Source organism: Anomalospiza imberbis, chromosome Z, assembly GCF_031753505.1.
Source record: "Anomalospiza imberbis isolate Cuckoo-Finch-1a 21T00152 chromosome Z, ASM3175350v1, whole genome shotgun sequence".
Classification (NCBI taxonomy): domain Eukaryota; kingdom Metazoa; phylum Chordata; class Aves; order Passeriformes; family Viduidae; genus Anomalospiza; species Anomalospiza imberbis.
The window spans coordinates 61264301-61290318 of NC_089721.1; the positions used below are offsets into that span (position 1 = coordinate 61264301).

Below are 26018 nucleotides of genomic sequence, written 5' to 3' on the forward strand. Positions count from 1 at the left end.
TCCTAAAAAATCCAAGTAGTTTAGCAGCCTTGGCTGAGGAACTTTCAAGTGTTTAGCTGAGCTTTTGCAAGCACAAGGGCATCAGGTGTCAGGACAAGTGTAGTATATACTCATCAAACTTTCAACCTGATTTAACAGCATCTTACCAATTATGCAATTACACATTTTTCTGTAAACGCCGGAACTGTGTACAAAAGCAGGCTACAAAGTTAACAAAAGACTTGGCCCAACTTGGCACTGGACTTCCCTGCTATGATTTGTCAGACATTTCTTAGCAGAATGGATCAGGTCTTCCTGATGCCCAGGGCCCCTTCAGGACATGAATGAGGAAATATTCAGGACTGCAGCACAGAGAAGTCACATCCAGTTCTTCCAAGCCCAATCTTCATCCTTCCTGTAGTCACTTACAGGGACTATTTTCTGTTTGCTTATATTCTCATACACCTGGATTTATGCTTTTGTTTGCTTGAGGATTGTTATGTGAAGGTGTTAACTGATCATCTGTACTGGTTTATCAGCCTGAAAGCTTAATGCTCATGGATCCGATGGAACAGGTTAGACTTCTAGGGAAGGACATCTGACGTACAATATGCTTTTGGGACTAAGGTCTTAGAAATTTTGTAATCTTTATTATAGAGTCATAGAGATGAAAAACACTGAGTTATCTTTAAACATACTGACCATGGACACCATGACAAAAATTAATCACAACTGCAGAAAAGTTACTGCCTGTAGAATCCTAGGAGACAAGAGGGCTATTGTGTATGTCTCAAACACCAATAGCCAGATGGAGCCAACCATGGATTGTTGGTGACAACAGCCAAGAATTGTTGGTAATAATACACTGAGAATGAACAGGATGTGGCTGGAGAAGAGGCCAAAAGGAGGTAGGGCAGCACATTCCTGGGACAAACGTCCTTGTTCTGGCTCCTGGAGATGAGCAAAACACAGAACAAGTGCAGGAGTGAGGCTGAGAAGTGGTCATGGACTGTGAGAACGAATTGAGACCACCAAAGATCCCCAAAACCTTCCGACCCATTTCCAGAAAAGTCTAGAGGAAAGGACTGCATCAAGCCCACATGCGTGGACATCCCCAGGACACCCAAGCAGGATGGATGCTGGAGTTAGGACTGGTGATCTCTCTTTCCCCTCTCTCCTTTCTTCTCTTTCCCCCTCTTTAATTAATTTCTGTCTTTCTCTCTCCCCTTTCACCTTACCCCTCTGTTCAAAACCCACTGTCATGAGTTCATAGAGGAGATAAGGTCCTAACTTAGACCAATTTCCATGCCAAGTATGTAATTTTCTAATACAACTCTGTGAGTTTTTGTGGACTCTCTGACTTTTGTCATTCCTTTTGACCCTGGGCACCTACAAATCTTGGTACTCCCTTCCCCTCGAGGGTGGGATGCCACACCCTTTACCGCATGGAAGTGGAAAAAGGGGAAATAAAACAATATTGCATCCAGATAGTCAATAAAATAAAATAATTCAAGAGAATCTCTTTAACAGCAATTTATTATCATTAAAAGTAACAGTAAGTAGTTTTAAATTCTTTTGTCTTAAAAATCTAGTGTAACATACTGCTACAGTTTTATGAAACTTACGGCAAAATTGTATCCCCAAACCACACTGTTGTGCCTGATTCTCACAGACATCAATGGTGCGGCACACAAATAGCACAGAAATGGATCGCTCTATACAGCGATGATCATTAGGCCTCAAGATGCTACAAGTTATTTTGTAAGAGCTATTAAGTATAATTTTTGTTTTCCTCTTTGTTAATATTGCTAGAACAATCAAATATTTCACACAGCTTTTGGTGCCCATGTGATCTTTTAAGAATTGTGTTTTATCCCCATACATCTTCCTTCTAAAAAACTTTTCCTTTTTTAAATTTTCCCCCTTTAGTGACACGCCTGTCCCCTCTTAGGAGACAAAACCATAGCGATGTTTCCAGTCACTCTGCATACATTCTGAAGCCAGTGTTCAGCTCTAACCCTCACCTTTCACATTGCTGACAAAACAACTTGGCAGCACACAATTCAGGAATATTACATGCTCATATTTTAATCTCCAGCTTCTTGGGAGTTCTAGAGCTTAGGTTAAGCTCAAGCTAACTACCCAAGATAGCTAACTTATACTATTTCAGATTTGTGGAAAGAAGCAGTGGCCAGACATTCCAGGACAGATGCAAAAAGCCCTGAACAAGTCATAATACTGTTTATCATTGGCTTGCAGGACCGAAAAAGAATATCCACAGGCAAGCACGCATATTGCTGAAAAGAACAGTTCTAATTCTGTCAAGCATTTAATGTGCTGAATTAAAGATTACAATGTTACTCAATATTCAAAAGTAAGCAGAAGCCTCTGAGTGAAACCCTTCTGGCTATCACAAATGTATTGAAGAAAAAGAACATGGGGAAACCTCATATAGTCTTTCAGATGTTGTTTGTGTATGATTTCAGATATTCAAGATCCCCTTAGATGGGATATAGGATATTTCCACATGAGCTTCACAGTAGCACATGAAATTGGGAAATTCAAAGAAAACCAATCAGTAAGCAGATTCATGTACATCTATATCCACTCTGTATTAGAGAGTCGTGGGAAAATTATAATCATAGGGTAAAAGTATGGATGAAGTACCAGATCAACAAATTCCATGAACAAACTCCACTTACTCTACAAGAGCAGTTCACGCTCTTCTCTAAGCAGACCTACAACTTAAACTCCAGGAGAAGAGAGGGTGTTATATTTACTCAATCAAAAAAGAACTTTTGGGGCTTGTGTTCAGCTAGATTTCTTGGGAAAGAAAACCCCAAAACCAAAAAAACAATACTTACAGCAAAACTGTGAAATCCTGTCTTACATAATATCCTAAACTACTATATTGCTTTGTAAATGCACCTAACAGCTTATGAATATCTCACCTTTACTCAATAACACCTTAAAGAGTTCTAACTGAGGTAGCCACTAAAACATCACCACACATTAGCAATGCCAACACAAGGTGAAAAGCTCAACCAAGATGCTCAAGAAAAGTTACCTAGCATTTGCTTCTAAAAATGTAACTTTCTATCTCGCTCTTTTCCTCCAAATCTTGCTTCACTTCCCTTTTCTCTTCTTGCCCATCTCTAACAAACAGCAACAAAGAAGTTTAGCTTTCCAGTTCATTTGTAAAATGTCCTTGGATTTCCAAAACTAAATTTTCAAATGAAGAATCGGTGAATTTAGTTTTAAATGAATGCCATTTTGAACACTGACACTGAAGGACAATCTGCACCCTCAATGACTGACACCTGAGGTTTCAGCACTATCATCTTCCTGCACATGCCTAAGTGCTAGAAGCTGTGCAAAGACACCTGCAAGGGGAAAACACAGAAGCGGTGAAAAAGTCCCTTTCATTTTAAGCCTCACCTATGTATGTAAACACACAAAGAATCACCTATTAATTCACTGTCTTTCAAGTACTCAGGAAGTTAAATTGCAATTATCATTCCTCTAGCTAAAAAGTACAATGATCTGTCATATCCTGGACCTTTATAGTCACAATCAAAAATGCTCAAAATGAGAGCATTTTCAAATTACTTGTATAGCTATGATAGCCTATGCTCAATTTCAATGAAAAAAAAATCAGCTTTAAGGATAATTAATACCCTGGTATTTTTGAAAATATTTTCAAGATTTGTTTATGGTCCTTTATCATAGACTATTTTTCAAGATAATTCAGAACCTTTTCTATTGACATCCAAATCAAACAACCAACCAAACAAGAAAACTCCAACTGAAAATGACCCCAATATCTATGTTGTTTAGTACACATAGATTGCAGAATGTACATTTGGGTAAACATCTACACTGTACACATACAAGTACATGGACATGTACCGTAAACATCCAGTTCTGACTTCATTTTTTCAACCACTATTTGGAACTTGAGTGTCCTCTCCAATTGGCCAAATGTTTTAATGCATATAGAGAAATGCAAAGATGCATTTCAGACATACTGCATTGACCCAAAGCAGCACAAAACCTCTGCTTCTAAGATATATACTTACCAAATAAAAAAGTCTGAAGAGAAAAACCATGCTCTTACTTAAAAAAATAGAGCACTAACGAGTGTGATGTGCATAATACTGGTTTCTCAATGTAAAGCAGATACAGTGTATATATTCCCAAATATAAAAACAGAATGGTACAAATTGCATGCAATACAATTGCATGGTACATAGTGCAGTTCAAGCAATACCAAGGTATTATCCTTATTTTTCTGAAGCATGTGGACAACAGCAAACTGCAGAGTGGTAACTGTAATGCGGTTCTTGGGTTTCTTCTTCCACATAGACAAACAAAGCAATTTTTTTCAAAAAACTCTAGCCCACAACAGGGAGACATCAAACAATTTAGTCATGATAACTGTACTGTGAAGAATTTCTGAATTTTCTTACACATCTAGGTTATGCAAAGGGTTTATTGTTTGAAGTACTTTGCTAGAACTCCTTTTTCACAAACCACAACACACCAAAGAAAGTGTTTCCTGCTTTCATTACATACAGTTGTTCATCATGTGGAAGTAGATGAAGGTGGTTTATTATAACACTATAAAACTAACCTCATCCTTATGAAGCATATGTAATGCACAAATGAAAGATTCCAGTTAAGCATCACCATACACTAACCCTTTATGTTTGTATAACATAACCAGCTAAGAAATTGTTACTACTGAAATCATACACAGGCACCTTGCTATATCATACTTATGTTATAGTTTTCTTTTTAAAACATTCCACAAATGACTCTGCTTTTAGGTCACTTTTGTCCATTTCATCTATTTAGACGCTGTGTTACCACTTCTCTGTACATGATAGAGATATATATCAGCAGCAGAAAAATTACAAAGAAATCATCCAAGAACCCCAGAATTCCAAACAGAGCTTCAGGAAGAAAATCCAGAGGTGAAGCCAGGTACAGTAAGGCTCCAATCAAGCAGAGGAATATTCTGATGCGAAACATCCAGAAGAGGCCCCCTACAGAAAACATCTCCCTGAAAGCATGTCGCAATAAAGTGGGGAGATCCATGATTCTCTCCATAATCTATAAAGAAAGAATCTATAAGTTAGTATTTTGCTTTAGCAACTCATCCATGCTAAACTGAAGTTTCTACTACTACATTACATCTTAGATTCTGTCAGTTTATAGGAATGAAAACAAAATCCAGGAAGAGTTAATGAGTTTAGTTTTACTGGGTAGAAAATCATTAGAATATATTTTCTATATATTTTAACTGTTTTCAAGAAACAGTTAAACTGTGTTATTCTACAATGAAAAGCATACACTTAATAACATCACTAGAAAATATACTGTCATGTATTATGAAGGAAAAGCAATGAACACTAGAGGAAAACAAATGACTGGCAAAGTGAGAAACAGCAAACAAGTTAACTGGAGTGAAATATTGATCAGAATGCAAGACAAACCAGGACTGCAAGAAAAAACCTAATCGGTAAAGTAGAATAGGTTACAGTTTTTCAGAAACACAATACCCCCTCTCCTGGTGTATAACCAGTGATTCACATAAGTTTCCAAAGGATGGATGAAGCTTCAAAATAAACTAAAGAACCTTTAAATGAATCCATTCCTGGCTCCTTTCCATTTTGCTACTATGATTCTGCCAGCTTAGCAAGACACTGCTCAACAGAAAATATTCAGGTTTTTGTTGTGATGAGTAAGGTGGGGTGAACTTTAAAACTTTTTTTATACTGGTACCCTTCTATGGTACACAGTTTCTACCTAAGAACTGTTAAACTCCATTAAAATGACTTATTGCCATAGCTGAAAAAGTTTTTGAGAAAGAAATTTTGTATGTGGTAACATTGTGTATAAATCAAAGACAATTTATCTAGTCCAATTATGGCTTTAGTGTAGATTTCTGGCATGACCTCGGACAGGTTACTGGGTACTAGACACAACTCGCAGAGAGGTCTAATGGAGCCTGAAAGGTAGTTTCAACCCCTTCTGGGCAAAACCCATACATTTTGTGGTTTAGAAAAATACTCCTCCCTCTTCTGTCTCTTTGTACTGTACATTTTTCTTGCTAATGTCTTCTTGCTATATCCAAATCCCATTACAAATGAAGACAAGCAGGGAGGTTACTAGTATGCATGTGTGTGCATTTCACCTTGCGAAACAGGACACGCACACAGGAGAAGGGGTCACAAGGCTGATTTTCTAACATTTGTAGAACTTTGACCACCCCTCTTAGCTATTTACAGGAAAAAAAATTCTTTTTTTCTTCACGCAGAGGGAAGAATAAAGACTGTAATATAACCTCGGGGAAAAACTAAAAAATCAAGACAGTGTACAGCTGTCTGAGGAGAAAGGCACAGAGTAGGACTTCATATTCGTCTAATCAGTGTAAAAAGACCAGTTAAGTGAATATTCTTCCTTGCAGGTCATTTATTTCTTTAAGTACTTTTACTGACTAGTTATTGATCCCTTCAAAATAATGATTCATATCTAAAAAACAACACATGACCACTTGAGAAAACTCAAGACTTATTAGATTCTCACTCAGGAAAAAAGTAAGTTTCCATACATTTTCATAAATGACAAATAAATAATTTTGGGTGTGATCCAACCATTTCAACATGAATTTCCTAAAGAAAAGTTGCCTGGTCCCTAAGCATCAGGAAGAGAAAATCCATATCCCAGGGAAAGAAAAAAAAAAAAAAAAGAAGGGAGGAAAAAACAAAACTACAAAAAATTTGCTCTCAATCTTTCCTGACACCACTGACTTCCAAATTTACCCAAAACGTACCGATCTGGGCTGTCCTGAAAATCTTCGATTGTAATCATTAACATCTTGAAACACTTGGGCTGCACCCTGCTGATCTTCACCAAAGAGTGGTAAGAATAGTGTTACCTAGGCACACCAGGGAGATTATGTTACACATGCAACTGTAAAACAGTCATCTTTAGTTAACTATATAGAAAAAACTTTGGTTTAGTTGAATAGTTAATAGGAAAATAAACTGAAAACTACTAGCATGGATACTGCTATTAAATTTTAACTAATTAATTGCTTACAGCTCCTTACAGAATATTATTTTTTAAAGAGATTGTTAAAAAAAAAGCATAAAATAACCTTCCTTTTAAGAGAGGCTTCCTAAACACCTAAATGCTTTATGTTTCATAAGTGGGACAGATGACTTGGAGAACAAAGTTAATTTACCAAATTAATCTAATTTTCTTTTCTAAATTGAAAATCAAATAAAGCAATCAATGAGGCCTTTGTTTTTCCATATTTTAGGATTGCCTTCCATGACAACAAACTTGCAGTAAAACTCATGTTTTTGCATATGGATCTTCATACCAAGATGAATTAAGAAAAAATATTAACCTTCAACTATTTTGTACAGACAGAGAATTTCACTCTGTTCTTGGGTTAACTTTCATGCAAACACAGAGAAATAAGATATATGTGAATATGACTTTATGTATGTTATCCTTCTGCATAAGAGTTGCTGAAAATGTAAGACTTCTATTTGGAAGCAATGTGCAGGTATAAAATGCAGATTATCATGGGAAGCAGGGAAGGCATAGCACTTAAAATTATTACAGTCTTCAGAAGCTTCCTCTCTACTTGGTGACTAAATACAAATCTGTGTGGCAGTCACATTCAGAAACGAGAGCACGAGCAGAACTACATTCAACTTCTGGTCCTGCCACAAACCTGTTGTATGACTCATGATCATGTACACATCTTTCCCTTCCCCATTTATGAACCAGGGTTAGAACGAATACATAACCATGCAAACAGTGCCACCTAATATACCTGTAACTCAGAGGAATGTAAATGAAAATATAGATAAGGAAAGACAATTTAAAAAATCACTTATTTTCCCCTTTTCCACCTTCCCCACCTATTATTTGTGTCTTCACTGGCTAAACTCTAAACCTACTCATTCTTCTTCCAGTCATATTTATTTTTCTTTTCTTCAACTGTCTTCTTACAGTCATTTGTCCTGCTGATACACACAATCAAAGTAGGATATTATGGAGGAGCAAGGGCATGAGTTACATAATTCATTAGAAGTTACTAGCTCTGTCGTTTGTGCACTGTTAAAATAAAGATGCACTTTTGTTAAAACACACTATCAGACTCAGAGATCCATCCTAAGCCTTAATGAGTTGCAGGAACATATTTCAAACTGACAATGTAAGTAAGTTGTGTAGGAAGTAAGTTAATGCTTGCTCTACAAAGATTAAAATAATAATACATACAAGTTAAAAATGGGACCAAAATAAGAAATTGACATTAACAGGTCTTTTGGTAGGGACAGAGGGAAGGGAGAGGGCATTTCTCAGGAACCAGAAGTGCTACTGGCAGTCCATCACAACAGCCAAGCCTTTCAGATACAAATTCTGGTAAAAGAAGTTAATAACATCCTGAACAGAAAGCATGAAAGGATCATTAATGCAATCTCCTCTGACTGCCCCCCTGAACTGTTATGCTAGCTCAGTCTTGGGGGACGGCCGAGGAGCAGAGCTTTAGAAGCCAGGAGAGAGAGGCTCAGTTTCCATGTGTTTATTTTCTGGGGAGAAGGAGGAAAAAGAGACCGAACAATGGCGGAGTGGGTTTTTATCTAGGTTCTGGGGGGTTGGGGCCATCTGGTCTCTGGCCAATAGGTTCCCTCTAGGGTTTAAGGGTCATTCTAACATTCCTATCTGTGGGGGTCTGCTGCAGAGTGATACCATTCCTTAAAGAACTGCAACAGATCATAGTTAAAATCTCACAATTTTCTGTTTTCATATACTCTTTACAGAAAAATAGCTGAGTTATCAGCACAGTTCACCTATGTATGAGTGGCAGGAACAATCTGGAGCCATTTGTCAAAGCAAGAAGTTTGGAAAAACTGAATGTCCACCATTCCTGGCTCACATAACCCTCTGTATTTTTTCAGTTTCTCAGACTTCTTTATCTGCCAGCCTCACTACTGCAGCTCACATGTAAGTGCCTTGTGGCAAGCTATCTTAGACAGCCAAACTGACAGGTCCATGATGATTTAAAATATTACCGTCTGTCTGCAGATCGGACAGCGGATGGCACCCAGCCATGAGCCATACCTCCAGTAGGCAATAATGCAGGAACCTGGTGAAGGTAAGGTACACACATTTAAACTCCTGAGATGAAAAATGCATCACCTGAAATAATATGTTACATGGCAAGGGAAACAACAGAAAGTGTATATAAGCAGTTAGGTTAAATCTACAGTTTCTGATGTAATTTTGTGTACAGCATTCACTGAAGATACCAAGAACTAATGTCTTCAAATTCAATACTATTAATGAGAAAAATTCTGAATAGGTTCAACGGAATCAGTAATTTTAAGGCATTATTTCCTGAAAACACAACAAAATTTTAATCATTAAGTGAAGAAGCAAATATTAAAATTTTAACGAGTTTAAAAATTAGAAGTCCCAAAAATGTCAGGAGATATAAAATTTATGCTAAAAACTTGGCTTTACCATCATCAGTTTCAACAGATGAAGACAAATATAAAAATATAAGTATTTTATCTGTCTCCAAACTTGCTTGTTTTTCCATTTAAACAACTAGGCATGGTATACACTATATACTTCAAAAAACTAGATGAATGCAGCAGGAGCTTTTCTTGCTTACCACAGAAGAGATGTCCACAGTTCGTTTCTATAGGAAATGTAGCCTGTTGCAAACAGACTGGACACGACATATCTGTATAGAAGCGATGCCGATCACCAGCAGAAGCATCCTGCTGGAACAGCAAGAAAACACAAAGTGTTGGAGATAATATTTTATATAAGCCTACTGAGTTCTAAAAAATAATAATAAATTGGTATTCATTCACTCTAAGTCAAACTGTCGAACGCAGAACTGAATTGAGAAATTCAGGGTTGAAATGAGAAATATATTCAAATGTAAAAATCAAACATACTTAAATGCATTGATTCAATAAGCAAGTTATTGTGTCAGGACCATTATTTTCCCTTCATCTGTTAAATAAGTGTGTGCTTCAAACCAGTTAAAGACCACAAAGAAAGAACTGCCTTGGTCCTTCACACTAAGTCAGGTTAGACACACTGGAGCATGAATAACAAACTCGGGTCTATATTGTTACTTCATTTTCCTGAGTAGTTCTGTCCAGAGCCAGGTAACTGAACTGTGTTCTCTTACCAGTTGCAGCATTTAGTGTTTCCAAGCCCAAACAGAGATATCAGTATGTGCATGTCATGAAACACTTTTTCTCCCCATTTTGCCGTATTTGTCTTCCACATAAATATGCAGTCATTATTTCAAGTATCATGATGAAAGACTATTTTCAATATTCTCCAAAAGTATGGCCTAGACTCTACCTGTTCAAACTGGATGTAGTCATAGAATCATTGAATGGTCTGAGCTGGAAGGGCCTTTAAAGATCACAAAGTTCCAACTGTCCTGCCATAGGTAGTGACACTTTCCACTAGACTAGGCTGCTCAGAGCCGCATCCAACCCTGCCTTGAACATTTCCAGGGATAGTGCATCCATAACTTCTCTGGACAGCCTGTTTCCAGTGCCTCACCACCCTCATAGAAAAGAATTTCTTCCTTACATCCCATCTCAACCTAGCTTCTTTCAGTTTCAGTGTCCTGTGACTAAAGGCTTTGCTAAAAAGTTCCTCTCTGTCACTCAGTTGCCTGGCTCTTGATGCTGTGATATTGTTCTGCTACACACTGCTTATCAGTCTAAACATCTACCCTTATCCTGTCTCAGCAAACTGCACTCCAAATTTCCTTTCCTTTACCCTAAAGTTCCCAGGAACATTCCAGGAAGCACACAGCATAATCTAACATACTCCACCTTGTGGCAAAAACTTATTTGAAAAAAGAACCAGCCAAAATTTAGTTTTAATTACTTGATGCATCATTTAAAAAAGGCTACATTATCCCATAACTTGATGGATTTCAAGAATGCCTCTGTATAGTAAGTAAGCTCCCATAACTTTCAAGATCATCTTCTTTCAGAACTTCAGAGAAGCCTGCAGCACCCCACATCAGAGAGCTGAATGTTGCCAACACTTGCGACAGCACCTGATCAGTTTGAAGCTGCTGACGAAGAGCTCGTACTAGCTCTTGATTTTCTGGATGTATGTTCTGATGTTCATTTCTGTGAAAGGAAATACAAGCAATAAAAAGCCCTGTGATCCAGCACTGAAAAATAACTCACTGAAACAAATATGAAACTTGAACAAAGGACAAAACATCATTATTACCTGCTATAAAGGATTTTAAAGGAAGTACACAAATAATTAAGGAAACAGGAATTTATTCTGGATCCTAAAGTTACTTTGGACACTTAAAGCTGTACAGCAGCAAGATTTTTCAGAGACTCCACAACCAATCATTAAATCATGTTAAAACTAGATTTTAATCTGAGAAAAAATTAAGCCTTGAACCTATGAAAATGAAAAAAATGAAGTTGCTTGAAAACCTTTTAATTAAACACACAGAAATATTTTTCATTTTTTCTCCACTGCTAGTTTCTTATTTGTTGGTCTACCCATAAATTAGTAGTTTTTCACTCACTGCCTAAGTCATAGAGTTGAAACCTCCTAATTACTTCAATTTTATCTGCTACCTGACATTTGCATAAGAAAGGGTAGACAAACTTACATTTAGAATATTGAATTTATGTAACTATCAGCAGACTGGATATAAAAAGAAACCACTCTTTAAAAATCACTCTCTTTTTAAAAAAAGAAATACAGGTTAGATATCCCACGAGGAATCATTGGGAAGGGCCACACTGAAGAAAGAAGGATGAATATATTACAAATTCAACAGCACAATGGGACAGAATTGAAATTAAAAATGTGCAACAATCAGAGGTGTTGAGTTACAATAAATATGAGTCAACAGCATATTAAAAACTGTGAATTTTTATGCTTTATTAATTCATATGGATTTCAATGATGATACATTTTGCTCAGCCCTCTTAAGGTCTCAGCTGGATTCTGTTCTCCATTTTGGGCTAAATGCACAGAAACATATAGAGAAGTTGGAGAAAGTTCAGAAGATAATAAGAACTACTGCCCACATTTTTTATACTTTAGAGATAGACTTAAGAAATGTCAGTTTATATAGAAGACTGTTCATGGAGTGAAAAGGGGACAGGATAAGTCTTTCATTATATAAACATGAGCAATTATTTCCCACAGTTATCTAAGGCGTGTGGAAACACATTTCTAACTATATAATGTACAAAATCAGACAAGTTTACCTCAGGCTATTTTGATCCATCCCTGACTAAAAGTTAAATCAAAAAATAGGTTGCAATGCTTCTAGGGATATTGAGGTAAGCTTATCCTCTGTCAGAGATGAGGGCTGGACTGGTTGAACTTTCATGACATCTTCTGGTTGCAGTTGTATTATATAATTTCCTCAATGGCTCTAGAAGCTTCTGCAATAATTTTCTTCAGTTAATGTAGGCAATCATAATATTGCATTATTGCTCAAATGTTCATTGCATTATTGCTAAAATGTTTAACATTTTGTCTGCTTCATTCTTTTTTCAAAGAGAAATAGACAAGTCCCATATTTTACAGGCTAATATTTACATGGTTATCTGTAAAAAGAAAATTTATTTAATACTAATGTGGGTAATATAGGAAAGTTATATGATAGAAAGTCTATATTAAAACCCTTCTTAAGCACCTTTGGTCTCCATGAATCAGATATTGTGGATGTTGTCTGTCATACATGTTATATGTATAGAAGTATTTTTCTGTTTGAAATGAACATATTTCGCATCTTCAGTTTGCCAGAATGTTTGATATATATTGAAATCCAATTTGATTCATACACAAGTGGAAGGTGTGAATTGTAAGAGAGTTTATTCTGATTTCTCCATAAACAACTAAATTAGCAGTAGCAAATTTGCTACTGAAAGTGTTCATTTATATGACCTTACCCTGGTATCACATACTAGGCCAAAATCATGAGAGCATTTGCAGAGCTGCAGAGGTACAGCATGTACTGTCACTTATGCAGTCACTTATAAGATGGTGATGTAGCTGAAAACCATGCAATGTTCAGGAAAGGACAGGCAGAGCTCAAGACACATCAAATTCACAACTTCTGTCATTCAATTAGTGTAAGAAGATAACTGAAATAAATGAAAACCAATATGGTGTCCTGTCATTAGAGGCATTATCAAACACAAGCCAGAAAGAAATAAAGAAAAGGAAATAGAGGAATAGAGGAATAGAAGAAATAAAGGAAAGGCCTTTTACTTCCCCATTTCTGACTTCTAGCAAGCCAAAACTTGAGGAAAAAGGTCCCATGATGTGGAAAGATTGTATTTTGTACCACAGAGGGCCCTGCCAAACTATTATTATTGGAAGGAAGAAGACTGCCTACTCATGCAGTGTGCAGTCTCACACAAGGAAAGAGAGGCACAGTACTTAAGAGGGCTGGTGCATCACTGTGCAGTGACGGACACTGTTAATTTTCAAGGACTAAGATCTCACTCCTGCTGAAAATAGTGACTTGATCTAATAATCAAACCATATGATGGATAGCAAAATTAAATTGAAACATCTAAACCTGTAGACCCATAAACATGGAACAGTTCAGTCATCTAGGACAAATCCCTTGTAGGGAATTAAAGGATCAAGCTTCCTTTAATTTGCCGAAAACAATGAATTTTCGCAATCTCATTTGTAATGTGATAACCTACTCACCAGTTTAAAAGATGATGGAAAAAATCTGGCTTAATTTTATCAAAATTTATAACTCAAAAGCACACAGGCTTCACAAAACTATCATATAGTGCCTGAACTATACATCTGCAACTTGTTACTTATGTTAAATATGGCTTGTAAGTTTCTCCGCCAGAAGCATGAATGAAGCCTTGATGTGATGCTTCATTGAGTTCTTTCACCTGGAAACAATTACAACAACTATATCCCTTAACAGTTCTCTCCATATTCTGCTTCTGCCCCCTAAAATCTACTGCAACACATACTCCTTGCTGCTCATTTCCCTTTTCATTCAGCTCCTGCAACTATTCATCACCTTTTAAGCTTTCTTTCCTGTATACTTACCCGTGACCTGTTCCTACCCAACTTAAGTATTTCAGTTCTGCTGATACAGAAGCACGAAAGGCAAAGAAAAACCTGGGGTAATGAACACTATATAAGCAACACAAAGACCACTGCACTGTCTAAGGCAACTAGAGAAGAAAAAGAAAAGACTCTTTTTCTCCCTCACTTCTCCGTCAGTGCTAAATAAATTAAAATTTTTGTACTGTACAGATTTTCTAGCATACTATGCAGATTTTGATAGCAACAATACAAAGGAGATAAATGAAGAGTGCTGCTGAACACAGACAATTTTAAAAGGTACCAGAAGGCAGAGCAGGGAGCTAAGAGGATACTGGTAAGACTTTCAGTTGTCAGTCACAGAATCACAGTTACAGAATATGCTGAGTTGGAAGGGACCCATCGGGATCATTGAGTTCAACTCCTGGCCCTTCATGGACACCTCAAGATACATACGCCTGAAAGTACTGCCCAAACACATCTTCAACTTCATCAGGCTGGTGCTATGTCTTCCCTGGGGAGACTGCTCAGCCATCCTCTGGGTGAAAAACTTTTTTCTGGTATCTTAACCTAAATCTCCTCTGACTCAGCTTCATGTCTCAAGTCCTCAAGTCCTGTCAATGGCCACGAATCAGACAATTGCAGACCTCCAAAGTCTGGAAGCTTTGTGTTTTCAGTTTGTTTGCCCCTGCAGAAAATAAACCATCAAGGCATGTAATAGGATTCACAGTCAAACTTTTTACCTACCTCATTACACTGCAGAGGCAGTCAATAACTAGCCTTATCTTCCTCCCTAACTCTTCATAATTGACACATCATTTCCTTGAACTTAATTCTGACTGAACTCCTGTTTTACTCTTGTCAACTTCTGACTCTTGTTCCACTCACTTTTTAAAAAATATTTCTTACTTGCCTTTCTAGAGTTCAAAAATAAAGTGTTAACTTTTAAACTAGACACTTAAAATTCAAGTCACAACTTCTAAAAATGTCAAGATGAAGGGTAGAAAAATCATAACAGAGCAGATAAAAAAGAGGCATTATTAAAGCAATCTGAGTAACTGAAACAACTTCGGGAAAAAAAAGGCAGGGTGAAGTGAATGCCTTTCTTAAGATTCCTTTGTGATTTCTTGGTCCTGAACAGAAGCACTGCCTTGCAGTCCAACCAAGTTTTTCCACCTGTAGCTTATTTAGTAGCTTTTTCTCAAGTACCTCTACCTTAGCAGTATTTCTCATGTGGACATATCCTCTTCAAGTTCCATGATACCACTGTTTCACTAAAACTGAATTCCCCTGGTTTTGAAAACTGTTCTGTGTTCAGAAGTTTGCACACATCAATAATATAATATAAAATAAAATAAAATAAAATAAAATAAAATAAATTAAATTAAAATAAAATAAAATAAAATAAAATAAAATAAAATAAAATAAAATAAAATAAGCCAATCTGAAGCTCAGACTCATTTTGCCCAAACACATAGGCTAAGATGTTTGTTAGGATGCAAAGAAAAACTCTGAAATAAAAATAAGCTTTAATGATTTGATCATTACAGTTACTGAATTCTGAATTTAACACTTTCCTGTATGGAATGCATATTGCAATCCACTGTTTTAAAGAATATTAATTTGAAAAAAAAATCCGTCAATTTATTCGGATTTGGGTTGTTGTTTGCTTGTTTTCTTGGAAAGAGACTGCAGCTAGAACATACACTGGAGGAATAAATCCAATTTTAATCCTGGAGTCATTGACAAATCTGTACTTTTTAACCAAATACCACACAGCAGCCATATAGACTGTGAATTTAACCATTTTCAGTCTTAAGGGGCGATGAACACTACTCAGTTTGATTATCTGAAGATAAGGAAGAATTAAACTCAAATTTTGATTCTAGCTGTGCCAAGCAATTAGTTAAGCATAGTAAGCAATCAAACAACCACTGCTTTACTGTCACAAAATCACAGTTTTTATGTACCAATGCAAGAAATTGTCAAGAAAGTCAGGATTTTTATAAGAAATTAATAATTCCTCTCAACACATTCTCACCTTAAAAGCGTATATACCAGAGCAGCAATGAAAGTGAAACTGATCACAACTGCCACCAGTACCTGGTCACTTACTCCTTCTATAACTGAATCATTATCTAGCTTCAAACTCTGAACTTCTGCTTGGTGACTGGCCATCACAGCTCTAAAATGCAAGAAGAAATATATATATATATATATATACATATATTAAAACATATGTGCACAGACATTTTAAACACAGTTACAAACAATATGTAAACAGAATAGTCATTGCTGGGAGAAAAGAGTGGTACAAAAAGAAGGAATGCACGCATTTTTACCAAACACTGAGTTTGCTGTAGAGGTCCTATGCAGTAGTAAACAAATATTAAATGACTGTGTTATGATTTAAAGATTAAAATAAGAAAATTAGTCAGATAGTTAAGTTGAAATCTTTATAAGATAAATGGCACAGGAACAGGTCATTACTGAGCTGGCCATATTCTAAGGACAGTCTACTTAAAAAAAATTTAAATGACTCTGCATTATCAAGAATTTTAGCTATGACACACCACATCATTCCTGGTAAGCTAAACCAACACAGAAACCTAACTTCCACCACTTACAAGAATGAAGAAACAACAACATTTTGGTTTCAGTATTAAATGCCCATTTGGATACACAGGAATCACCCAATACATTTTAAACTTAATTTTCTTTTTCTGTGCATTACCAAACTTTAGCTGGAAACATGGGGAAAATTTGAAAGAAAAACAGTGTTATCAGGCTTCCTGAGTTAGACTCATTTTATATTTGTTTCACATTTTCAGTCATCAGTGACTAAGGCAAACATTTATTAACCTACAGCACTAATCTACAGCTGGAGACATGCAAAATAAAATAGTTTCCAACCCACTGCCGAATTATTGCTGTTGCAATCAGGAAGTGAAATGAACTATGGCTGTGAATATTACGAAATCAGAAGAGTTAAGCAAACTCTGTCAAATGACATGAAAAGTCATACTGTAGCTCTATCCATACACAATTGAAGTATTTTCCATGAAGCTGACATAAAATCCCAGTATTGGTTTCTGAAGGTAGGTAAGACTGGTATCTTTTTCTCTGTTTCCTAGTCCAGCTTGCAAGCTTCCATCAGTGTTTCACTGCACTTCACAGCACATGTGTAATTTTTAATTTAAACCTCACTGTCTAGTAAATAACACCAAACACCCTCTGGTCCTGAATTAATTGCACAACTGAAATAGAGTACAAGTCATCAGGATTTCAGTGGATACCTGTAATGACTACCCTGGCAAATTTTCAGCATGTCAGTCTATTGCAAATAAAAAAGCACAATCTTTTCTCTAAGACAGCTACTGTCACCCTCCACATTTTTTCTAGTATAAGCAGTGGAGCATTTTTCAAGTTTCTTTAAGTTTGTGGGAGTTGCCTTCTGTAGCAGGAATACAAGAGAAGCTGATATATTCTAAGAGTATTATTAAGAAGTGTAAGTGGTATAAGTACCATAAGAGCAGAGCAAACTCGTGGAGAACAAGGGAAGATTTCATTATTTTTCGTATTTTTGGGCTTTCACTGTGAAAACTAAAATGGAATAATGAAGTGAAATGGAGTAATGAAGTGAAACAATAAACTAAGTTATCCAAAGTGTGCCAATCTGAACTGAGACTATTATTTCTGTAACTATAATCAAATTTTTGCTAATTACACCTTTCAACAAGCAACTGTGTCACAGTATTTGGAAAGAGTAACTGCTTTCAAAGGTGGAATACCAGTGACTCATAGAAAGGCATGTTTAAAGTAGGTCAATATTTACACACGTTTCATATATACTAATGAATAAAAGACCAGATCTTTGTGGAAAGGTCTTACATAGGAACATGGGCCTACACAAGGAGTTAGAGCATTTCTCTGCATAGCTAGTTATACAATTACATTCTTATTGCTAAAGCCGTGAGGTTAAGGTGTTGTGAAATTTTTCTTAACAGTGGTTCCCTGGTGCTGAGGATCTGGACTGGCAGGTGTGGTGTGATGCCTCCCTGGCTCAACATTACCTGCCTGTATATTTCATTTCTTTGCATATCCTGTCCTAAAGAAGCTTCTCCTTCTTACACTGCATCATTCTGAGACAGCAATTTTCCACAACTGTGCATGCTGATATCTTCAATTTATATGTTTTTCCTCCTTACGTATCATGATCAGTCGACTAATTTTTACTCTGTCCCACTGTTTTTTCTGGGTTGACCACTCAGAACAAAATCAGAAGTAAATGCCAGGGAACTGGTATAATTCCTCCTTTGTTCCATATCAATTCTGTTAGAACTGATGCCATGTCATTGCATGTTATACCAACACAGCAATGACAACTACATCCCATTAAGTGTCACACGAGGTTTTGGTTTTGGGTTTTTTTTTTTCAAAAATACCTGTTATGTCAGAGACATACAGATGATTTAACTGTACCTTTAGAAGGCAAGTGCTTCTTATATTAACATCTGAACATCCTCTGTCACTGCTTGCTTGATGCACTTTGAAAACAACACATGGATTATCAATATTACACATGGATTATCAATATTTAAATCCGTTTCCCTGAACAGCCTTCAAGACATCTACTCCAGCTCTTCTCTCTCTGTATGTTCCTTATAACAACACTCCAAATTCTTATCTGTCTACCATTAATAGCACTCACTGCATCAGCTTGCCTTAATTTCTGCTCACCTACCTTTCTTGAAATGCCAAGCTAAGTTGCCAAAGTTAGCATCAGAACACGAAAAGAAATATGCAGATCCTCACTTTCTCTTCCCTCTTGCACATAATGCCAGTTACTTATATCAACTTCAGCCCTTCATTTTGAAACATATATAACTTTCCCAATAACCTTTTTGACATAAGCATAGTGTACAAGAAAAAGTCTTTCTCTCCGCATAAACACTCTGAGACACTTTGTCTTTACTTATGTATCAATATCACAAAGACTATATAGAGGGGGAGTGGAATCTGCCTCAGCCTCACTCCCAGCTGCTTCTACCACTGAATTCTAGAGAAGATAAATTATCAATGCTTAATGCCCATGTTGTTCATATTTTAATTTACTTGCTGTTTCTGGACAGCCAACAAGTGTAGTGTATATTTTTCTTATTACTTCCAACACTTTCTCTCAACAAGATCAGCACACAGGAGAGCCGGTAAGACTTGTGTAGACTAGGTACTACAAAACAGAAGGGTATCACTTCAAAAGAACCAATACATACTTTCTCTGAATTCATGCCTCAGTAGAGACAGCAACAATCTCCTCCTCCTCCCCGTCCTATCTCTGAGATAGCATGATAAAAAAAGCAATGTCTACAAAGAAAATGTTAAAATACTCTAATAGAAAAAATGTCTGACTGAAGAAGGAAGGAATTTTGTGATTTTGAGGCTATCTTGAATGTTTTCAAACAAAATGCCCAGAACTGGAGGTTTGCAGTTCATGTTTCTTCAAGTGCAACTACAACAGCCAAAGAGTGATCTTCAGTGGTTTGAATGTATGATAGGCTAGATAACTAAAAATAGCTTCTAAGAAATCTTGCCTCACAGTGCACGTGTTCAGCAATTGTACAGCTGGTACAACTAAGAAGCAAGCTAAAGGAGATTTAAATAATGTAATGAAGACTCAGTCTTCGGAGACAGCCAGCCTTGATAAAGACCAAGTGTGTGTCAGAGAAACCTTCCAGAACCAGACTTTATTACATATATCTAATCACTCCTAAAATAGTCACTGTTAATAATTTGATGCAATTCAAGAGTGAGTTAGTATGCCTCATACTAAATTCCATCCGTTGATCCATTACATTTTTCCAGTTACGAAAATATGATAGCATTTCATCAACCTTTTCTCATATAATTATTTCCAGATCTGGGTTCTATATCACAGGCTTTCAGACATTAAATTACTTTAAAGTTTTTCTTTCTTTCTTTTCTGTAGGCTTATGTTATCTTGTTTCTTTCTAAAATTGCAAAGAAGGTTTGGATTTTTTTTATTGCTCTGTTTCTATTCTTTAATACAATAAATTAATTCCTGTCTACACTAGCTCTGAGGAAAGTACCAACTGTATAAGATTACTTCAGGGGAAAAATGACAGTAACTGAAAATAGATTAAATTCTGATAAATTATTTTTGGTTATACTTAAGACTTTTTCTCTTTTTAGTCATTTCATAAGGATGGCTTTCTTAAATGCAAGCATAACTCCACCCTATGTTCCAATGAGAGGATGAAAACCAAGCAACATCTAACAATACTCACATCAAAACTGGAATTTATACAATTAACTTCAGAATTTTAAAAATATCTATCGCAAACTTTTAAAAACTGAAAAAATGCTGGGCCTTTTTCCTACTTCAAAAACAACACCACCAAAGCCCAAATCATAAATTCCAAGTTTATTTCATCTTATCTTCAGACTACTGGCACTTGCTTCAAGTAAAACAACACAGAAAAGCGGGAAAAGACAAGGAGTTACTCCTCCATTCCATTTGGGCTGGCTAAGTTACAGCTTGACATTGCATCCCAGTAGAGTGGGATCCGGTTCGTCGCCATGAGGGTTCTGGATGGCCAGAGAGTATACACAAACTCAGAGTAAATTGTCCACAAAAGGTTTTGCAATAGAAAGGAATGCAATTTACTGTTTGCAAAGTCATACAGTTTTATTTGTAAATCTGTCAGTAATTAATTATCTGTACAGAAAATCACCTTGTTTATTACCAATTTTTCTCAGAGTGATCACTGACAGAAAGTAACACTAATTTTTTTTTACATTTCAAATAAGAATCTACAGATTTTTTTAAAGTTACATTTTCCCCTCTGTGGCTATGTATGAACAATGCATGCAGATTTAAGCAAAAAAAAAAAAACAACAAACTATAATGAGCAACACTGCAAGTACAATGGCTTTTAGTCTTGGAAATTCATACAGATCACATTGAAGTGTGAGGGAATGAAGGCATACACTAGTGTGGATGTATTATTTCTTAATTTTTCAGATCTGAAAAGTATTATTAGGACTTTCAATGTTCAACATAAAGCACAGCTACAACAAAACCCTATGCTATGACTCAGAGAGTTTTTCATGTCTTCATATTTTCATAAAGACATGAAAAACAATCCAGTCTTTACCATGATATGTTAAACAGCTGTCAGCTATCCAAAGTCAGATTTTTTCCCATAGTTTTCTGAAGTATTTGAACTTTTCTGAGTTTATCAGGGAAGTGCCATATGATAATATACTCTTAAAACCACGGAGATTTTTAGGACCAGCTACCAAAGGAATGTGCAAGCACAGTGAAAAAGAAATAAGAGGCTCCCTTGATGTCTGAGAAGTAAACGGTGAAGTAACACACAAGCAATACTGATGTGAGATACAAGTTATTAGGCTTAATGTATTGACTTTGTGAGCATGGTACAATTTGCTCAACATCTGAAAGGTAATTTGAATAACAATGTGTCCAAATGGGATGGGCTGGGAGTGAACTGGATGAGAAAAATGGAGTTTTGGGTTTTCATTTATTTCAGTTTTATTTCGAGTGTTTTCCTCTTGATGCAGTACTGGCAGCCACCACCACTTCTTGAAAAAATTATTTGTTAATTATAAAGTGATGGTGGGCCAGCTTGGAAGCCAGAACCTGCAATTCCTTTTGCCAGTTGCCTTTTATTAGCAAAAGCATCGCCCCCGCCCTTTGAAAAAGCTGCTTAATTTGTAGAGGTTGTGTGTTTTCCAGGATAAGCTAATTAATCTCCAACTAGTCAAACACCACAGGTCACACTTTCTTAAGATCAAAAAGGCTTTGACCCCTCATATTTTCTTCTATGTAAGAGAAACAAACAAAAAATTGGTTTCATTTGTATCAAAAGGTTTCTATTAAGACTGGCCTGTTTTAGATAACATAATCCAACTTTTAAGAATTTAAGCATACTGAAACAGAGCATACCTATTCTGTAATTCACCCCCTGAACACATATTAGCTTATGTTGAAATATCTATAGGCAGAAATTTAGTGTATTTTATTTATCAGAAAAACAGGCAAAAATTCCCAAAGACAAACTTTATATGTAGGGCAAAAATTGAGACCTGTCTCATCAGAAGCTATCTAATTACTTCCTGTTCCAGTGTAGCAGCAGGTCATGGCCCTGCTCTGTGGTTGACAATGGGACTTTGCAAATGGATTTGACTGAGCAAACTGGATCCTACAGTTATTTATGCACTCTTTCTTTAAGAGTCCAAAGATATGCCCAGACTGCATTCAGAAACAATTAACAACAGCAGGCATGAACTACACATCATGAACAGTGGCAGTGTTGAAGTCTGTGAGTTTACTAGCCTAAATCCTAAATCAGCTAAATCCTGAGGCGATAGATTTTATCCAGTTTCCTTAGTGTTCCTTAGTGTCCTTAGTAAGTTGGACTTCAAAGAAGTGGTTGTAGGCAAATATAACATTATAGAACAGAAATAATGGAAATGATTGATGGTGTACTTAGAAAAAGTGTTTCTGAGGAAACAGGATTTATTAGATTTTCATTTTGGTGAGCACAGTCTTACTTGAATAAAGCACCACACAACAATCTCTAGTACTATGTATCTCCCTACATTATAAAAATCAGTAGGAGAAAATTCAAAGGGCACATTTATTAACGGAAATTAAAAAAAAAAATCGAACATAGCAATATATAAATTGATGAGATATATTCTGTGACAAGGCTGTTAAAACTGACTTGGGATTATCCTACTAGAATTTCATGCAGTCTGTTAATGCATCATTATTATGAGTTTGCATCAACCTTGGGTTTACAAGCCAGTTCAGCTGGTACAAGAAATACAGCCAAACTCAGCTGTATAATATTCAGTTATATGCTTACCATGAACCACCTTTGCTTTCAGGATTGTGCTGACTACATTTAAGTGTATGCATACTCTTTGCAAAAGAGAATGGAAAAGGCCTAAACAGTCTTGCCAAGAGAGAGGAGAGGGAAATTTCAGTAGGCAAAAAATGATTTTGTTGAGTATATCTTATGAAAACTGACCAACTGAGGCACTTACCTGATAAAGCAGGTTTCTGCAAGGTCTGAGGTCAGCAGGTTCTGAAGCACATTTTTTCCTAAAGAGAAAAAAGAACAAGAAAAAAGAAAGTAGATATCCTACTTTTGCTGATGGAATCATGCTTTGTAAATTAAAAGTAATGCAGCTGCAAACAACAGGTACAAGGCTGTGAGGGAAAATAATCCAAAACTAATATACCATTCTACTGGGAAAACAAAACATCTCCAATAATTTTTTCTCCTGAGCCAAAAACCACGTGGATGGCTTGAAGCAAAAACACAAATTCAATGGCCTATTTAGCATTAGTATTCTGAATATCTGCCTGGGTGATGTATGACTTGTGTAAAACAATTCCCAAGAAAGTTTTACACCACTTCATCAGGCAAAAACATACTGAAATGTATAGAGTTCTGAACAAACCAGAGGGTGGAACTGAATTCATATGCAGATAGGAGCATGAGAAAGAGCCTGCTAATGCCTTCAGCTTGGATACCTGACTTTCCTGGTCAGACAGAAAGAAAAAGAAAATATTGTCATTTCATTATAATAATGTATACTGGAATATGGTAGTACTTCAGCTAAGCATGAGGAGGCTTCAGATCTCTCAGGAAAAGTGCCCAAGAATTCCTTACTGTAGAAAGCGCTACCTCCATATACAGCCTCGTACCTAAAACAGATAGCAAGGCAAAAAAGCAATACAGTATTTGTTTGCATCAACAGGCAAAGCAAAGAGCGGGAAATGAGACACAGAGAAAGATATGATAGAAAACCTTAAACAATGCAATGTACCTGTGAAAGCATTGCTTGTCACAAGTACCAAGCATGTTGCTTAAAGCACACATTAAACCTTGGAATGGAAAGCTGGTAGTTGTGCAGTTTTCTGAGACTTTAAATTCATCCTGAAACTGAAAGTTACCTTTAAATGAAGACAGATTTGATTTATAAGTTATACAGTAGATCTTGGGGGTCTGGAGATCGAGGTGACCCCAAGAATGCAAAAGTCTTTGCTTCCCAACCTGCACAGCCAAAGAAGAAGTCTGAATGCATAGGGTCAGCTTCTCAAGGTTGTTTATTTTCTCTTATCTATATCATTCTTTCTCTGACCTGCTGAACTCCATTTAGCAAGTCAGCCATGGCATTCTGTCTGCCCTCTCAGGCGGTGTTTAAATTTTATACTAAAAAACTACGTGTACTATGTTTACAATAACGTGCCAGTATCTATCATCTATGTTGGACAGTGTGTCTCTACTTTAAACCAATAGAAAAGTGTCACCATCACAGCAAGACATGGAGGGCAAGAAGAAGGAGAAGAAGGTCAGGACACGCCCAAATCCCTCCATCTTGTCCCCTTGAACCCTTTATTTTAAAACCCTAAAATTCTGCTTTTTCACCCTGTGTTAATTCAACTATCACACTACTCAAACCCTTGTGGCCTGTAATTCCTCATACAAAGTTGGCAGCTTTTCCATGGGCTAAAATCAAAGCCACAGGTGTTTTTGACTTCGTGCCAGGGTCTCCAAGCCCCCTGCCAGGGTCTCGAGACAGCCAGGGCAGCCAGAGGGATGTCCTGGGTTCCCACAAGTAGATTATACAATGAGATCAGTAAGAAAATACTTTCCTGGGAAAACATGAAAATTTTCATAACTCCTACAATACTCTTCAGTTCAAAAGAAGCTTGCATAAAGGGAGCACTCAGCTTTTTTCCATGTTACTAATTCATTAAATGGAAAAAGTCTGAGAAAACAGGGAAAATAGTGACAGTTTCCACATTTGTGACCCTTCCTGTTTATACAACACTCCACTGTTATCAGTGTCTTGTGCCTGCCACTCCATGTTGTTGCATGTCAGGCCCATTGTTAACTGATAGGGAACTGCAGAACATATCATGATGCCACACACTCTCATTGCAAACTTCAAATAATCCAAAATCCAACACAATATTGACAAAGAGTTGCTTGAACTCCTCAGGTGACCCATTTGTAGCGTGATCGAGAGCTTCTCTGGCTGGGGCACAGCAAGGATACCGGGGCACTCTGGCCACAGACAAACTCCTTGTTTTTGAGATAAAAAATTAATTTAATCACCTGAAGAAATCACACAGAACCAACTAAGCTGGAAAAACCACTGAGATCATTAAGTCCAATCTAAGACTGAACACCTCCCTGCCAACCACACCATAACACCAAGTGTCATGTCCAGTCTTTCCTTGAACACCCATTGGGACAGTGACTCCACCACCTCCCTAGGCAGCCCATTTCGAAATCTAATCATCCTTCTTCCTAGTCACCACTTGCAACTAGTTCTAAGCAAGTAACTTATAGAATCACAGAATGTCAAGAGAATGGAAAGAACCTTAAAGATCATCCAGTCCCAACATCCCCACGTCACAGACAGAGACACCTCTCACTAGACCAGGTTGCTCAAGTCATATCCAAACTGGTTCTGAACATTGCCAGGGTTGCGGCATTGACAACCTCCCTGGACAACTTGTTCCAGCATCTCAACGCCCCTGACAAAAAAAAGTTTATTCCTGCTATCTAGCCTAAATTTTCTTTCTTTAAGTTGAAACCCATTACTCCTTGTCACTACAGTTCCTAACAAAGAGTCTCTCTCTGGCTTCCCTGAAGACCCCCTTTAGATAGTGGTGGGTTGCCTATTCATTAAATTTACCACAGCAGGGCTTTGTTGAAAGGAAGCTAACGTCGTTGTCTTCCCCAAAAACAGAAGAGAAAGTCGTCAAGGCTGCTCCATACACAAGCGAAGCCACACTAGATACTAAGACTGTGCGATACGTCTGTACTAAGACT

At 36.8% G+C, this 26018-nt stretch overlaps 1 protein-coding gene across 10 annotated transcripts; it reads right to left on the reverse strand.

Annotated features, from left to right (window-relative positions):
- Window positions 1-1497: 1497 nt before the first annotated feature.
- Window positions 1498-23366, reverse strand: RNF170 (ring finger protein 170). Of its 10 annotated transcripts, none has more exons than XM_068176888.1 (8): window positions 23212-23346; window positions 20518-20594; window positions 16160-16303; window positions 11108-11183; window positions 9683-9794; window positions 9078-9151; window positions 6818-6922; window positions 1498-5094 (listed from the first exon to the last, which is right to left on the reverse strand). In XM_068176888.1, the coding sequence occupies exons 2-8, from the start codon at window positions 20547-20549 to the stop codon at window positions 4825-4827; spliced, it is 813 nt and encodes a 270-aa protein (XP_068032989.1). In that variant the 5' UTR covers window positions 20550-20594; window positions 23212-23346; the 3' UTR covers window positions 1498-4824. The 10 variants fall into 10 exon arrangements, with proteins under 10 accessions (XP_068032989.1, XP_068032990.1, XP_068032991.1 ...); XM_068176889.1 differs by having other exon boundaries at window positions 9683-9791; window positions 23212-23344; XM_068176890.1 differs by lacking the exon at window positions 20518-20594 and having other exon boundaries at window positions 23212-23366.
- Between the last annotated feature and the right edge of the window lie 2652 nt (window positions 23367-26018).